Source organism: Heliangelus exortis, chromosome 4 (assembly GCF_036169615.1).
Source record: "Heliangelus exortis chromosome 4, bHelExo1.hap1, whole genome shotgun sequence".
NCBI lineage: Eukaryota > Metazoa > Chordata > Aves > Apodiformes > Trochilidae > Heliangelus > Heliangelus exortis.
This window is the reverse complement of record NC_092425.1, coordinates 11,352,319-11,368,152: the sequence shown is the minus strand read 5'-3', so window position 1 is coordinate 11,368,152 and position 15,834 is coordinate 11,352,319. Positions and strand designations below refer to the sequence as shown.

Genomic DNA, 15,834 nt, shown 5'->3' with positions numbered 1-15,834 from the left:
TTTAGAAAAAGTATTCTTCTTTTTGTTCACTTTAACTTGAGACTGCTCGTGTTACTTATTTTATAGTTTTGTGTTGACATTCATTACCTGCAGAGCCTGGGTGCAAGCCAGAAACAGCATTGAGAATAGCACTAAAGCTGCCCATTTATACCATGGATTATTTCATACTTCTTAAATTTAGGGAAGAAACAGTCTTGTTTAATCAGTGGCAACACTTACTGATATAAGTGAGTATGATGATTCACTATAGGAATGATGACAGTTACTGGATTTCCTTTTTTTAAGAACTGTACAGGCATTCCCTCTCTCAAAACATTTTTTATGAAAATGTAGAGACACAAAAAGCACTCAAACCAAGTCCAAGAAAAAGAGGAATAGTCTGACCTTTAATTAAATTAGTTCTAAAAACAGAAGTTCAAACTTTCTTCTCCATACTCTGATAAAGATAATTCTGTAAGTTGTTTCTGTCTATAAGCTGTCTTGTACTAAGTATTAGTGTTTTCCTGTTTTCCAAGAAACTGGAAATAGATATGATCAAGTGGGCATGCCAATTTTTCTTTACAGGTCATGCCATAATTGGAATTAGAAAGCAAATAAAATATAACTTGAAGAGATAATATGAGTATGTGAATTCATTATTACACCCTTTTTACCTATTGCAGTCTCTACTAAAAGTAGATTTTTGTGTATGTGTCAGAAGAAATAACCTTTTTTTTCCCATACGGTTGTGGTATCAGTTAAAATATTTGCAAGTTTTCCTATCCTCTGGGGCCTCAAAGTTGTAAAACATCCAATCAGAATTCTTATGAACCAGCATAACTCTCAGAAAACCACATCAAAAAGATCATCAGAATATGATTTTTTTAAAATATCAGTGTAATTAGATACTAGTGTCCTAAAGGAAGTAGCTTGTTTTAACATACAGAATGCTCTTCTGGAGTTGCTTTTTGGTTTTTCACTGAATTAAAAATATCAGTTCTGATCTTTAGTAATTTAAATAGCATAATACTTTTTTTTTTCCTAACTTGTAATTTAACAGTGTCTGAAATAAATTCTTCGAAGGAAGGATGTTTACTGTTGATGATGCATTAATATTTCTCATATCTGTCTTTAACTGGGAACCTGTTTTCTTTGCAATATTTATGTTTGAAATCTATCCTCTTAAACTGATTGGGTTTTTTGAGGAATCTGAAGCTTCATATTCCTCATCTTTATTAATAAGTTGCTAAGCCATACATTGTTAGGTGAAAAGTGAATAGCAAAAGAAGCTTTCAAAACTGTTTTCCTGTTTAATTTCAAGATATTACAATTGCTTCTTTCAGATTCTCAAGAAGTTGTTTATTTTATTTAAATTGAACATTTTAATCCCCAGAAGTACTAAGTTCCTTATAATAGGACTTATAATCAAAGTGTTGACAGAACCTTAATTTTAATGCCTCGGCCGAGACATTTTTATGAGAATTTTTTTCTGAAACCTTAGAAAGTGATTATTTTTAGTAAAATATTTCCATATGTATATCTTACCAATATTCATTCTAAAAAAAATACACCTTCTATATGGAATTATACATGGTCACCAATTGAATACTACCCTACAATTTAAGTTATGTGTTCTGTTAGCATCAGAAACCACAACACCCAGAGCAGAGCTGGTGAGGTTCAGGAATGGAAGTTCTGCAGTTACTTACAGCCTTGGCATTCCATACTGAACATTTAGGAAGTAGTGTCTATGTGACACTTTCAACAGAAACTGTGATTTAGAAAAAGAGAGAGAAATGAAGCATTCAGGAGATCTGCAGGGAGGCCCTAGAAAATATGGTGTGACGTGATGCAGTTAGCAAACAAATCATTTAATTGAGATGCCAGGCTCTGTCTTCTTAAATAATCTTTGCCTACAATAAACTTTTGTTCTTTTTTGTGGAGATGCTAGATCCCACAGAGAGGAAACATCCTTTTATCCATGTTTACCAAGTTGTTACCTATTGTTTTCTTTGCAACACTGGTTGTGGAAATCAGAGGCTGTTAGCAGCCCCTGTTACCCATCCTGATGTGGGGATGAGATGGAAGTGTGCAGGCAAACACCTTTAATCTGACAGGGAGAAGCTGGTCCCACTAAAATCAGTGGAAACTTTGCCATTGTTAAATGGTGAACATATTCAGGTTTTTCACTTTATCACTTATGTTTATAATGTAATAAGGGGCTATTCTCTATCTCTGCAGACATTTTGGCTGAATATTACTTTGGATGTTTTCCTGTTAGCCAGTTTTCACATTTCAGTTGTCCCTTTATGAATGATGAGGAGAGTAAGGTTCCTCCAAAGGAAAATTTAGTACTTAAGTTTTAATTCCTGCTCTGAATTACCAGCTGGAGAAATGTCTTGTTTGAAAGAGTCTTGCCATCTTGTTTAACCACCTGCATTTGGTATGAAATTGGGTAAAATGACTGCAGATAAACATTTCCTTCTTTTTTTTTATGATTTTGCTATGGTTTTGCCACCTAGAATCTCCCGGGCATTTTTCCTGCAAGACACAAAAAATACAATTCCAGACAGTCACTGATATAAGTAGTGATATCAGACAAATATCTGTACCTTACAGAAAGAAAGATGGAATTTAGGAGCTGCAAGGCAGGACAGAAAGGGTTGAACTTTTAGCTTGTAATTTTTACCCTGCTTATAGCACTGGTGGATAATTTGATGGTATCTGACCAATAGCAACAATTACTGCTTCCTTTAATTGTAGGTTGGTTGTACAAGCTGCTGATAAAGGAAACCCCAGACTTTCTGCTACAAGTATTGTAAGGATACAAGTGTTAGATGTTAATGACAATGCTCCAGTTGTCCAGCCACTATGTGAAGTGGAGGTCCCAGAAAGTAAGTGTGATTGTGCTGCTAAGCTTTGCTAAGACTGGGATTTGTCAGACAGCAACAGTGCTTCTGGGGGTTTCTGTAACCAAGCAACTGTATTAGAAAGGAGAATGGGTTGTATTAATACTCAAATCTCAAAGTGAATTGTGATCTGCTTTTGTTCTCAGAGGCATTATTCTCAATCTTTAGACGCTGTGTTTAAGAATAGTTTGGAACAAAAACATAGGCAGCTCAGAAAGAGAGAAACAAGCTCTGCAGAAATACATCTGTAATCTGTTCATTTTGGACTCCAGTGTCATATTCTTCAGATGTCTTCAATTTCTCCTTTTCTTCAATAAAAAGACTTGGTGTTAAAACCAGTGTTGCTTGGAATGAGACATTTTGAACTTCATTGTGACGAAAGAATTTTTTCAAATTTGAATTAAGTTTTAAAATGTTCTATAGCTTGATCCAGTTGACGATGATTGTGAAGAGTGCAGGACCCAGGACCTTCTGAGTTCTCATTCCAGCAGACGTCTGGTGTGTTGTGTGATGCCACCTCAACATTTGCAGACCTTGAGCCCAGCATATTCAAATGCAAGCATCATACTTGCGATGCATGAAGATGCAAAGCAGAAAATTTTCAAAGATTTAGGTGCTGAAATCCCAGTTTTACTCTTAACAAAAGATTTTGGGCTGTCTTTATAGGGATTTTTTTTTTAATACTTTTTTAAATTTAGCTTCCACTGATAATGACAGTGGAGTCAGGGAGTCAGGGAGTCATGGATTCACAGCGTCTGTAAACTACTGGCTACTTATTTAGATGTTTGTATGTCATTTAAGAGTTGTTGCTTTAAGATACTGCCTATCATTTTCGAGGCTTAATGCCCCAGTCATGAAAATGGGAAATGGTTTTGTTTCTGTTAACTCCAGGCTTTGTTACATGATCACTAATAGGTTTAGTTTGCAATCCCTGGTACTGTGAATTTGACACATGACAAAAGTTCTTCAGTCTCATAGGAATGTACTTTGAGCTCTTAAGATTTTTGTGCCATATAGATCTGGCTGGAGGTCATGTTTCTCTCTAATGGTTTTCTTTTCCTTTGGAAAACCTTCAGAATTGCATTTGCTGGTTCTACACAGGCCAGGGGACACTGAACCCTCCATTAAATGTTCTTGTGGAAGCTTGTGACAGCATTCAATAAATTCATGCTTGTGGAAAACAATGGAAATACCAGTTGCTAGGCTATACTGGATCTGAGAAAGTCTAAAGAAAATCCAAATTAAAACTGGGATAAAGCAGAAATATTTGAAGAAATCGACTATGGTTTCCATAGCATTTCTGGTTTTTGCTCTTATTCTAAAACACAAGGTCAAAATGCAGAAAAAGCTAATTCAGAAAGATTACATATATATAAGATTCAACATTACAAAGCTGGCAAATTCTTCAGAAGTTGTAAAATCATCTTTCAGTTACAACTCACTCTGCAAATTATTGTTTCAGATGCCCTGCCTGGTTTTATTGTGACTCAGGTGTCAGCAAGTGATGCGGACTCCAGGCCAGCGCTTCAGTTTGGTTTTATTTATGACAAAAGCCCTGGACTTAAATTTGCAATTGATCAACACAGCGGTGTAGTCACAGTGGTGGAACCATTAGATTTTGAAGAAACTGCTGTCTATAACCTGACAATCGTAGTTTCAGATTCTGTACATCAAACAGAAGCAGAACTCACCATTCTTGTTTTGGACATCAATGATAATCCACCAGTATTTATTCAGGATTCATATCAGGTGGGAACGTGGCAAATGGACAAGGAATATGTAATGTCTTCCTGTATATGATGATAAATAGTAAGAGTGCTTGTTTATATTTGTCTTAAAAATGCATTTCAACACTAATAAGGAAGGTGTCTGCAAACTATTACTGAGCAGAAACAGAGCAACCCCAACCCCTTCCTAGGAATTCTCCTAAAAGGACTAAGGGAAGTGTTCAGTTTTCATGTTTGTGGTTTCTGACTTCAGAAGGAAAGAGGTGTCCTAGCTAGCTGTACTCCATACACCATGCATTCATCACTGGGAGTTACTGGATATGATTCAGAACAGTTTGGGGAGATGGTTTCAGTGTTCAGAGCTTCTTTCCAATAGTACGGTAAAAAAGTTGGTACGTTTACTCAGGCCCTCTTAGTATGGGATCAATTTCTTCCTTTCAGTTACTCATCTCCAGAGAGGTGTAGCAAATGTTCCTGTAGTAGGTTCTGGTAATGTGTAACCCTGCTGTGTAGCAATGGCACACATCTAGGGAGTGAGGGATGGGAGTTTTTACCTCCCCAACACCCCTGGCTGGACTGAGGAGAGTACAGAGCTCAGTTTGTGGACTTCTGGACAAGTATTTGAATTGCTGGACTGTTGTAGAAGTTAAAGTTGTCCAGGAATGTTTTGAAAAAAAGTTGGTTTAGCAATTACAGACACAATAAGCCAGTAAGATGGTGAAAGGAATTGGAACACATTTAAATTGAATAGATTATTTCAGTTGGAAGGGACCTCTGATGATCATCTAGTCCAACTGCCTGATGAGTTCAAGGCTGACCAATTTAAAGCATGTTGTTAAGGGCATTGTACAAATGCCTCTTAAACACTGACAGGCTTGGAGCATCAGTCACCTGTCAATGAAGCCTGTTCCAGTTTTTGACAACCATCTTTACCAAGCAGTTTCCTAATGGCCAGTCTGAACCTCTCTGGTGCACTTTTGAACCATTCCTGTGTTCCTGTCAATGAGTACCAAGGAGAAGATAGCAACACCTCCCTCTCCATGTTCCCTCCTGAGAAAGCTGTAGAGAGCAATGAGGTGACTCCTCAGCCTTCTTATCTCCTAGGTAGGCAAGGCCAAAGTCCTCAGCAGCTCCTCATAGGACTTACCCTCCAGCCCTGTCACTAGCTTTGTTCCCCTCCTCTTGGGTGCATTCAAGGACCTTCACCTCCTTAAATGAGGGGTCCCAGAACTGCAGACAGTACTTACTGTGAGGCCACACCAACATTAATCAGTGGTATAATCACCTCTTGGGACTGGCTGGTGATGCTGTGTTTGATGCCATTTGCCCTCTTTGCTGCCAGGGTATATTGCTCACTCATACTGAGCCTACTGTTGACCAGCACTCCCATAAATACTCCATAAAAATAGGGAATTCTTCAAAAATTTGCATGTCATCCTTGTGCAGGGATCATATGTGCTGCCAAAGCAAGCTTGACATCATAAAAGGGTTTAGCCCTGTCAGCCCTAAGGTTGTGGAGCTTGGGGTGAGGCTCAGCACCTGTAAGGCTTGGAGTTAGGGCTAGGGATGGGAGTGAGACAAAGCTTGAGCTGGGGTCCAAGACAGCCTAGATCATGGATTGTTCAGCCTGGAAAAGAGAAGGCACAGGTAGGATCTTAGCAATCCAGGTAAACACTAGTGGGGGGAGTACAGGAAGACAGAGACAGACTCTCCTCCATGGTGATCAGTGACAGACAAGAAGCACAAGCTGAAATACAGGAAATTCTGTATAAAAATCATCTTTTTATTTTAAAAAGCCTCTTTAGCAGTGACTGAGTACTGGCACAGGTTGCCCAGAGAGTTTGTGGAATGTCAGTCCCTGGAGATATTGAAAATTCAGCTTTACACAGTCATGGGCACCCTGCTGTAGGTGACCCTACTCTGAGCAAGGGTTGGACAAAGATGAGCTCTGGAGATATTGCCAGCCTCAGCCATTCAGTGATCCTGTGAACAGGATTAATTGTCAGGATTTGTGTAAATTGCTCACTTCAAATCAAAAGTCTAGATTCTGAAATAAAATAAAATTAAAATGCACAATTACTGATTAAGTGATTTTTAAACCTTCTCATACGTTCTTGTCAATGTTCATATGTGTCTGATTTTGAAGAATACTTTAGGCAAGTACTTACTTGTGCAAGTTCTAGGGATTTATTTTTTTTTAGATGAGAGTAGACATTACAGGCAGGGTTATTAACTGATGCAAAACAGCATAGCTCTATGCTAACATATTAGCATAAATTATATTTGTGGTTCTCTATTCATCATCCTGTAATTTTTGCCCTTTTATTGTTCTTTCAAGTTTTTTTTTAATTATCCTTTTTCGTAAATAGTTTCATATATGTATGGCTATTATATATATATAATTGCTCTGTTAAAATTATTTAAATTAACACTTGTAACACTTGAAGTTATGACATACAGTTGTCTCATACTCTTAATTTGAAATTGGATTTATGAGGTGGAAGGAACCTTTGGTCATGAAAGTACTCTATCTGGACTTCAAATAGTAGAAGTTCTTAAGAAGGGGAGAACTTCTTGGTTTACTAGTTTTGAAAAACTAAGTTCTAGGAATAATCCAGTGATGATTAAGCTCTCTGGTGCTGAAATTTTCAGGGTGCAGGTTTTTAATGGTTAGTCTTATACTCAAGATGGGGACTGCAGTCTGTATTCCATGTAAGAAAATCAAAATGTTTCTGAAAGCAGGAAAAGAAAAGCCAATGTCAGTTGCAGCCCACTGTATGCATTCCTTCTATTTGTGTACTTTGACAAAAAGAGATTTGGTGAGTCTCTGAACTCACTGTCATAATGAACTAGAGTTAGATTAATTTTACCACTTTTAAATGTTTACTATAAATATTGGCAATATTGTATTCTTATTTTTCAGTATCTCAGCTCTTTAGAGCTTTGTCCTAGAAAAAAATGAGTAGGTGAAACTTCTTTCAAAGCTGTGAACTGTGTTTGGTTTTTTCTTAGCAAGATTAAATGAAGAAAAATGTAATTTTAATGTTCAAAATCTTGTATTAAGCTCTATCAAACTGTAATTTTGCTTTGTATGTCAGGTGAGCTTGCCAGAGCTCATTTCTATGGAGACCATCATTCTGACAGTCTCTGCTGTGGACAGAGATTCACAGCATAATGGAATGATTTTCTACAAAATCCTCTCTTCCTCTGAGGGATTCTCCATTGATCCCAGGAATGGTGAGTCTGTAAGCCTGGTTTATTATTTCAGCTTTTTCAGTGTAAATCAGAGAGTCCTGTTGCACTTCCTTACCAGTGATCCACTTGAGTTCTGAAAATCCTTGGTGGCCAAAATGTAACATTAGTTTTGGCTAAAAACTGCCACGATCTGAAGAACTGATTGCATCAAAGTCTGGAGCTGTCAGTTTGACCCTGAATCATGCATGAGGCAGCTACTCACAGCATCCTATAGGTGCCATTCCTCTGATTTGATAGCATAGTTGCTGCATATTCTGCAATGATTCATAAAATTTCAGCTTGTGAATTAGAGTTCATTCAATTCAAGCACATATGTAGTATTTTTTCAATGTAAGTTGAACCTATCCTAATAGAGCTTCTCTGCAGCTTGGGCAGTATATTTTTAAGATTTCTTTTTTAGAGAGCATCTGTTGTCCTAGAATCCTAAATGTATTTTAGAAGCTTCTAAACTGAGAACACTTTTCTCCAAAGCACATAATTTTCTTCAGTAGTTAAGATCAGAGTAGGGTAATGAGAAATAAAACCAAATCTTAAAGCATGTCTCCCCCCACCCCCTTCTCCCCAGGCTGAATTTCACCCCCAGTTTCTCAGCCTCCTCCTCCCAGGCAGCGCAGGGTGATGGGGAAGGGGGAATGGGAGTTGGTACCAGTTCGTCCCACATTGTCTCTGCTGCTCCTTCTTCCTTAAGGGGAGGACTCCTCACACTTTTCTGCTCCAGCATGGGTTCTCCCCCACAGTAGCCAGTCCTCTGCAAAATTTTCCAACCTGGGTCCTTCCCACGGGCTGCAGTTCCTCATGAACTGCTCAAGCCTGGGTCCCTTGCATGGAGTGCAGTCCTTCATGAACAGACTATTCCAACATGGGTCCTTTTGATGCAGCCCAGGCTATTGTTGTCTTTCTGGGCTGCAAGCACACATTGCCAGCTCATGTCCAGATTTTCATCCACCAGAACCCCCAAATCCTTCTCCACAGGGCTTCTTTCAACCTCTTCCTCCCACAGCCTGTTTGGCTACGGTGGATTGCCCTGACCCAGGTGCAGGACCTTGCACTTGGCCTTGTTGGACCCCATGATGTTCACATAGACCCACTTCTCAAGGTTGTCTAGGTGCCTCTGAATGTCATCCCATCCCTCAGACCTGTCAGCTGCACCAGTCATCTTCTTGTCACCTGCAAACCTACTGAGGGTACACTCCATCCCACTGTCTGTGTCACTGATAGAAAGCAGTGCTGGTCCCAGTAGTGATCCCTGAGGGACACCAGTTGTCAGTGATCTCCATCCAGATATTGAGCCATTGAACCACTACTCTCTGTATGCAAAAAAAGTTACTTTGGAGTGTGAAACCACTAAAGTTGAATGATTTTCAAATATAAGTAATTTAAATTTAGTTTTTGGAATGAGACTTACTTGCTTTAGCGAGTGTGAAGTGTGGGCTTTTGTTAATTCTCTTTTATTATCAGGTTCAGTGTTTGCTACGGGACCAGTGACACAGCTGCAAAAAAGTTGCATTATTCAGCTCCTGATAGAAGCCACAGATGGTGGCAGTCCCCCTCTGACTGCAGTTACCTCTGTAGAGGTGCACATAGAAGATGTAAATAACTACGCCCCTCAGTTCACAAGGGTCCTGTATAATCTCAGTGTGAGTGAGAATGCCTCAGTTGGAGAAAACATCCTTACATTTTCAGCCACTGACTATGATTGGACACAGGAAAACACCTATGTTGAATACTCTATTATTGATGGCAATGCAAAGAATTTATTCTCTGTGGAAACAAGTGTCATGGAGTCAGAAGCATCCTACAAACTTGTTGGCAGTCTTGTTTTGAGCAGTGTTCTCGACAGGGAAACTGCTGCTTCTTACCATTTGGTCCTCCTTGCCTCTGATCGTGGATCGCCCTCCTTGAATTCAACTGCTACTGTGCTGATAACTGTGCTGGATGTTAATGATAATCCCCCAGTATTTGGCAGCCCAGAGTACCATGTTCAGGTCAGAGAAAGCATTCCTGTAGGTAGCCACGTGGCTGGAGTTTCAGCTGAGGACAGGGATGCAGGTGCCAATGCAGATGTCACTTACGCCATCGTCTCTGGGAACGACAGGGGACATTTTCACTTGGATGGGAAAACGGGATCCCTGGATTTGGTGAAAGCGCTGGATTATGAGGATACCATGAAATTCACTTTGATTATCCAAGCCACAGATGGGGGAGCTGATGTAAGAAATGTGGCATTTTCTGTTGTTCTTATTAGCATCCTAGATGACAATGATTACGCCCCTCTGTTTTTGTTTCCCAGTCTGAGCTGCAGTGTCAGTGAAAATCTTCCTACCTTTTCTTTTGTGTGTGCTGTTAGTGCCCTGGATTTTGATAAAGGCTCCTATGGACACCTCACCTACTCCATCCAGTCTTCATGTTTGGCTCATCGTGAAGCTCCTAGAGACTGTGACATGTTCTTCATTGATCCTTTGACAGGAGATGTTCATACAAAGCAAATGTTTGACTATGAAAGCCAGAATAGGTACTGTCTTATAATCCAAGCAAAAGACAAAGGTGACTCACTGGCTACCATTACAGTTCAGGTAGATATTGAGGGGAGAGATGAATTTGACCCAGTGTTTACACAAGATCAATACTTTTTTAATCTCCCTGAGAAGAATGAAGCAGGCCAGTTGCTTGGCAGGGTGACAGCATCAGACAACGATGGTGGATTGGACGGAGTTGTTCATTATTCCCTGCTAAAAACTTCTCCATTTTTTTCTGTGAATCAAGCCAGTGGTAATATTTATTTAACTCGCACTGTTCACAGAAAGAAAAACAGCAGCAAGAGAAATGATGACTCCCTGGAATTGTTGGTGAGAGCTCATAGCCCCAAAATTGACTCCAAGTTCACAGTATGCAGCGTTTGGGTAAATGTTTCCAGTTCTGAGAGTTATGCCATGGTGTCAGCATACAGCCTGATCATTAGCATTTCAGTCTCCCTCATAGTGTTCCTACTGCTTACAGTCAGTCTTATTGCTCTTATCCTGAGATATAAGGGGAAAGATCTGATGAACTCCTGTATGACAAAAGAAGCTGTATTCTCCTCAGCTGCTGGTGGGAATTCAGCCAGCACAGATAAGGGCTGCCAGCAAATTCGAAGTACTGAGAGCAGTATGCTTCCCATGGGTGCTATAGCAGAATGGCTGAGCCTAGCAGGAATCCAAGAAGGGAAAGGTGTCCCCTGCAGACATTCAGACTCCAGTGGCCACGGATCTGCTGAAGGAGAAACTGCAGAGGATGAGGAAATCAAAAGGATCAATGAGCATCCTTGCAGAAAGAGCAGCAGCTTGGCACTGAGCGGGTGTGGCTCACGGGTGCCAGATTCGGGCATCCCAAGGGAGTCTGATCAGCTGTCCTGTCAGTCTGGAGAAACTGATGTTGTGACTATCACACAAAGCATGGAGAGCATGCAGGCCATTAAAGGAGAAGGTGGAGAAGAAGACTATGACACAACCTACAAACATACGCTGCTGTCTCAAACACTTAAGAAAATTGGACTAAAAGACATAATGACAGACCTCACAGGAGAATGTGACTTGATGTCAGCTAGGCAGGACTCTGGGTGTGATTTGCTCTCAACATTTGGTACCTCTGATGATGATATCAGAGGTGGTTATAACTGGGATTATGTACTCAGCTGGGAGCCCAGATTTCAACCCCTTGCCTCAGTGTTTAATGATATTGCGAAACTGAAAGATGAAAATGTGCACATTAGTAGCTTCTGTAAGGAGAAGAAATCTCTTGTTTTCCCTCCTCCCTTGATAACATCAGTAGCTCAGTCTGGCATAAGGACAGTGCCACCACAAATGCCAGATACAGTATCAGGGCCAGCATTTAAAAAATACCCTCGTTCTCCCCTGATGTATAATCTTGGATACCCTCCACCAACCATGACCCCCAGTTTTTCTCCTTCTCTCTCTCTACTTACCATGCAGACACCCACTGCTTCTCCTGTAATTTCTGATGGGAAAATAATTGGAACATGTCTTATTGACCCAAGCCATGAACTTACAACAGAGGAGGAAATTCAGGTCTAGGTTATTAACTGACAGTAGTATATGGTAAAAACATATGGCTTAATGGACTTTATTATTGTTTAACAAGCAAAATACATCTGTCAGAGCTGTATCAGAGGTATGTATGCTGTTTTCATCAGTTGGAAAAATTAAGATATAAACCAGCCACAAACTTGCTAACTACCCAACTTGTTCTTCCCAGAATACACTGTGAGGCTTCTCATTCTGCTCTCATCAATTGTGGTTTCCTATGTAAATCACACAGCCAGGTGCCCGATAACCAACTTGGCCAATTTTGATGGTTTTCTCATAACATACATCAGTAACAAATAAATGGTAGGAACTCTGTATTGTGGAAAAACTTTATTAGCATGCTGCTGGGTTCTGGCTGCTTCTGTGGTGGTATTAGAAGAGGGTACTAGAGGGGGGTGTCAGCACAGTAGGACTGGGGATGGGCAACAAATATAGCAATAATTCCTCGAGTTCTTTCTTGAGTGTTCATCCAGACTTCCCATGTCTCAGCCCCTGAGTTCCATCAACCTGTTGGGACTGGTGCAGTTTCAGCATCTGCCTTGGCTCCCTAGTGGGCTTTGTTAGCTATCTTTGTGCTGTGGAATCCTACTTAGCAGCTTCTGTATACCTTTTGTTTATCTCCTTGTGTAAAGGCAGTGAGTCATTATTAATCACCCTTAGAAAACAGAATCACTAGTAGTAGATAAGAGCAGCCATCTTCTCTACTAGTAGATCTAAGATAGGTAACTATTGTCTTTCTGACCTATTACAGAATCTGTACTGGTCCCCAGGAAGCTGTAGGGACAGTGTTACAGTTCTGAAGAGTTTGTGTGCCTGCCCCCATGTCTTTTGTCTTGTGCTGGGCGTATCTCTGCAAGACCAGATGATCTGGCCTTGTTTGTTGTATGTAACACACGTCTGGCATTTTGTGTATGTATGTATATCCAGACACATACACGTACCTATACTGCTGTGTATGTTTGTGTATTGTATCAGACCAATAAAATTTACAGAAAATATTCCTAGAGTAACTCTGGTTTCTCTTCAGTGTATATTTACAAGTCTTCTGCATCATACATACAAAAACTGAGATATAGCAAAGGGTCTGATAGGTGTCCAGGAAGCTGTTACAGATTGGATGTGTACAGGGGTGTATATTGTGTAGGTTGTAACACATGGAGGGAAAGCATGCAGTGCAGTCAGACTGGGGGTCTTGTGGGATCAGCATCATGTGTGCAGTGGCTTTTGTCACTTCCTTAGCCATGCATGTCAAGATTTGCACCCTGGGGGCTCATAGTGGTCTTTGAATACAATCCTGTTCCTAAGGCTGTACCTGCACAGCACTGTGATGCACCAGGAGCTCTGCTGCTGTGCAAGAATGCTTCTTTTAAATCTGGCATTTGTTCTTTGTGCTGCTGCTGGGTGTGAAATGGGACATATCTTAGGAGTTCATTGGGGTAGACAAATGTTACTAAGAAATAAGACAGGATGGGAGGTTTTACAGTCGGACAAAAACCCATGCCATGAAGAAGAAAGCATGGAAGAGGAGTCATTCCCAGTTCATAGCTGAACATGGAGTATCGGTTTAAGGTCATCACTTTGGAATGAATATTATTCTTCACTTGTTAACATTGTGCTGTCTACAGCCTGTTTGGTTTTGACTTACATGTCTTAACTTGTGAAGCAATTTCTAGTAGAATTGAGAGGTGTTCTTTGTGGTGTTGAGTTCTAATCTTAGCTAATTTGCAGTAAGCTTCAGGTGGTGATGGTCAAGTGGCAGCTACAGCTCTGAGGAGCAGTGAGAGTCTGCTGTCCTGAGAGGGGTCATTTCTTCAGCAGGTGATGGATGGAAGAATAAGTGCTTCAACACAGCAGAACTGTTGGGTCTCTCACACTGGTGGATATGAAGGAGTAGCTAGGGCCTCATTTCATGTATAGAGTCTGGGCTAATAATTGTGTGATTTTTGTCTTCACTGATATTACTGTTGCAAATGGAATATCATTAGCATTAGAAATCATTAGAAAGTGTTCAGCCATCGTATTTAGCACAAAGTTTAAACCTCACCATGCTTTTTGTGCCTTCTTTCTGGAGTTCTGCTTGAAAAGTGAGAAAACCCTGTTTATGTTTGTGTCTTTTTTTGCTCCTTCAAATGCAGCTTATTTTGGATGCCTTTCTGAAAAGATTAGGTATGATTTGCCTCCTGTTTATCAAGTGCATGATATAACCACTGCATACTTTGTACTCCTAAGTGATACAGCAGTCTTTTCCTTGTCCTTAAGTATTTGCTCATTCTGTATCAAATGGGAAACAACACAGCTGATAAATGTATTTGTTTCCTATATAGTCACGCTTAAAAATGTGACCACTGGAGCAAGTGTCTGCAGTAAATCATGTGCAGTTCTTTTAGCCTTACTGTTTTTTCCCCTAAGTAAACAGGATAACTTCTATAATTTACCATGAGTTTAATATTAACTTGCCTTGAAGAGGCTGTATTACTTTGCAATTCTGAGCACCAGTTTTAGCACTTTGGAGAAGGTACAGAACTTGTTAGTGGAAAATCATATTAAGCTCAAAATGCATAAGCTATAAAATAAAAGACAGTTGTCTCTTCTGGAATTTTGGCTGCCTGCCTTCTGGATTTGCTTGTTGGCAGCCTTGAAAACACTGGTGTAAATCACTACCAAATGGATATCAAAATTCCATCTACCAGTAGTAATCATTACATTGACGTTCAAGCAGATTCCTGTGTAAAGAGGAAAAAACCTTCATATTTTTAGGGAATCCATGGTTTACAGATTATAGAAATACAAATACCTGTTTTGTAAAATGGTCTTAAAACCACTGGTTACCCACAAAAGTCGATACTTAGTTTGTGTTTTATCTTCAACTGAAGACAGCAATTGTTTCTAAAACAGTTTTAAATAAAAGTAGTTCCAATAAAAGTGAAACCCTGTTACTAAATCAATTGCACTGCCAATTCCCTACTATCATTTATATTTGGTTGCCATCATTTCTCTGTGCTTTATGTCTCTTGTTTTCTTTAACCAACCTGTGGCTTCCTGAAAAATTATGTTTAACTCTTGTCTTTAGGAGACCTGTAAGGCAGAAAATGCTGCGTGGACAAAAAATTTTACTAGAGCATCACCTAAGACTGGACTGATGATTGTGCCTGCGTTGCTTTATACTTATATAGCTCTTGGAGTCAAAGGTCTGTGGTGACATTAGGACTAAACCTCCTCCTGATGCTTGCTGACTGCTTCACTTCTTGAAAATGGGTGCCCTGGGAGTGAAAGACAGTGGAATTTTTGCAGGGAGGGAGGTGGCACTGGTTGGCTGAGAATGGAGGGTTGTGTTCCCTAAAAATCTTGTAAAAACCGTAACTGGAATAGGAGGTAGTTGTGACTTTGTAACTGAATATACTGTGGTGAGAGTTCTACATTTAGAATTTGGCTTATTTTCCAAGTGAAATGGCTTTGTGGCTTCTTACTCTTAGTGTCTGGCACAAGAGAACCAACTCGCTGTGGCAGTAGGTGGCTCAGTTCCCTGTGGATGGTCTGGTTGGAATAACTAAGGTGTTAGAGAATCAGATCAATTATATTTTGGGTGTTGCATGGTTGCCAGCACTGCTAGCTCTTCCCTAGCATGGATACAAAGTCTGTGTATATATTTGGATGTTCAGTTCTCATAAAAAAGAGATGCACTCTGGCATCCAAATCCTCTTAGTGGCTTTGAAAATTCCACCATAAATACCTATGTTTTTAAAATGTTGGAGAAAATGTGGATGCCCAAGCAAAAGAAAAGGGACCTGATAGAAGGAAACACTGAGGTTCTAAAACTCTCTGACTTAGACCTGCACTTTACATTGCTGCTAAGGCTGGTCCTCAAAAAATATCAGGTGCTTT

At 40.0% G+C, this 15,834-nt stretch overlaps 1 protein-coding gene across 5 annotated transcripts in view; it reads left to right on the top strand.

Moving 5' to 3' along the window:
* DCHS2 (dachsous cadherin-related 2) overlaps positions 1 to 12,950 on the top strand; it is a 116,321-nt gene extending 103,371 nt beyond the window's left edge. For all 5 annotated transcript variants that reach the window (XM_071743009.1, XM_071743008.1, XM_071743007.1 and 2 more), the window contains exons 17-20: positions 2,743 to 2,873; positions 4,351 to 4,637; positions 7,714 to 7,852; positions 9,329 to 12,950. In XM_071743009.1, coding sequence (XP_071599110.1) covers positions 2,743 to 2,873; positions 4,351 to 4,637; positions 7,714 to 7,852; positions 9,329 to 11,940 — 3,169 coding nt within the window. In that variant the 3' untranslated portion in view covers positions 11,941 to 12,950. The remainder of the gene's footprint in view (positions 1 to 2,742; positions 2,874 to 4,350; positions 4,638 to 7,713; positions 7,853 to 9,328) is intronic.
* The last annotated feature ends 2,884 nt before the right edge of the window (positions 12,951 to 15,834 follow it).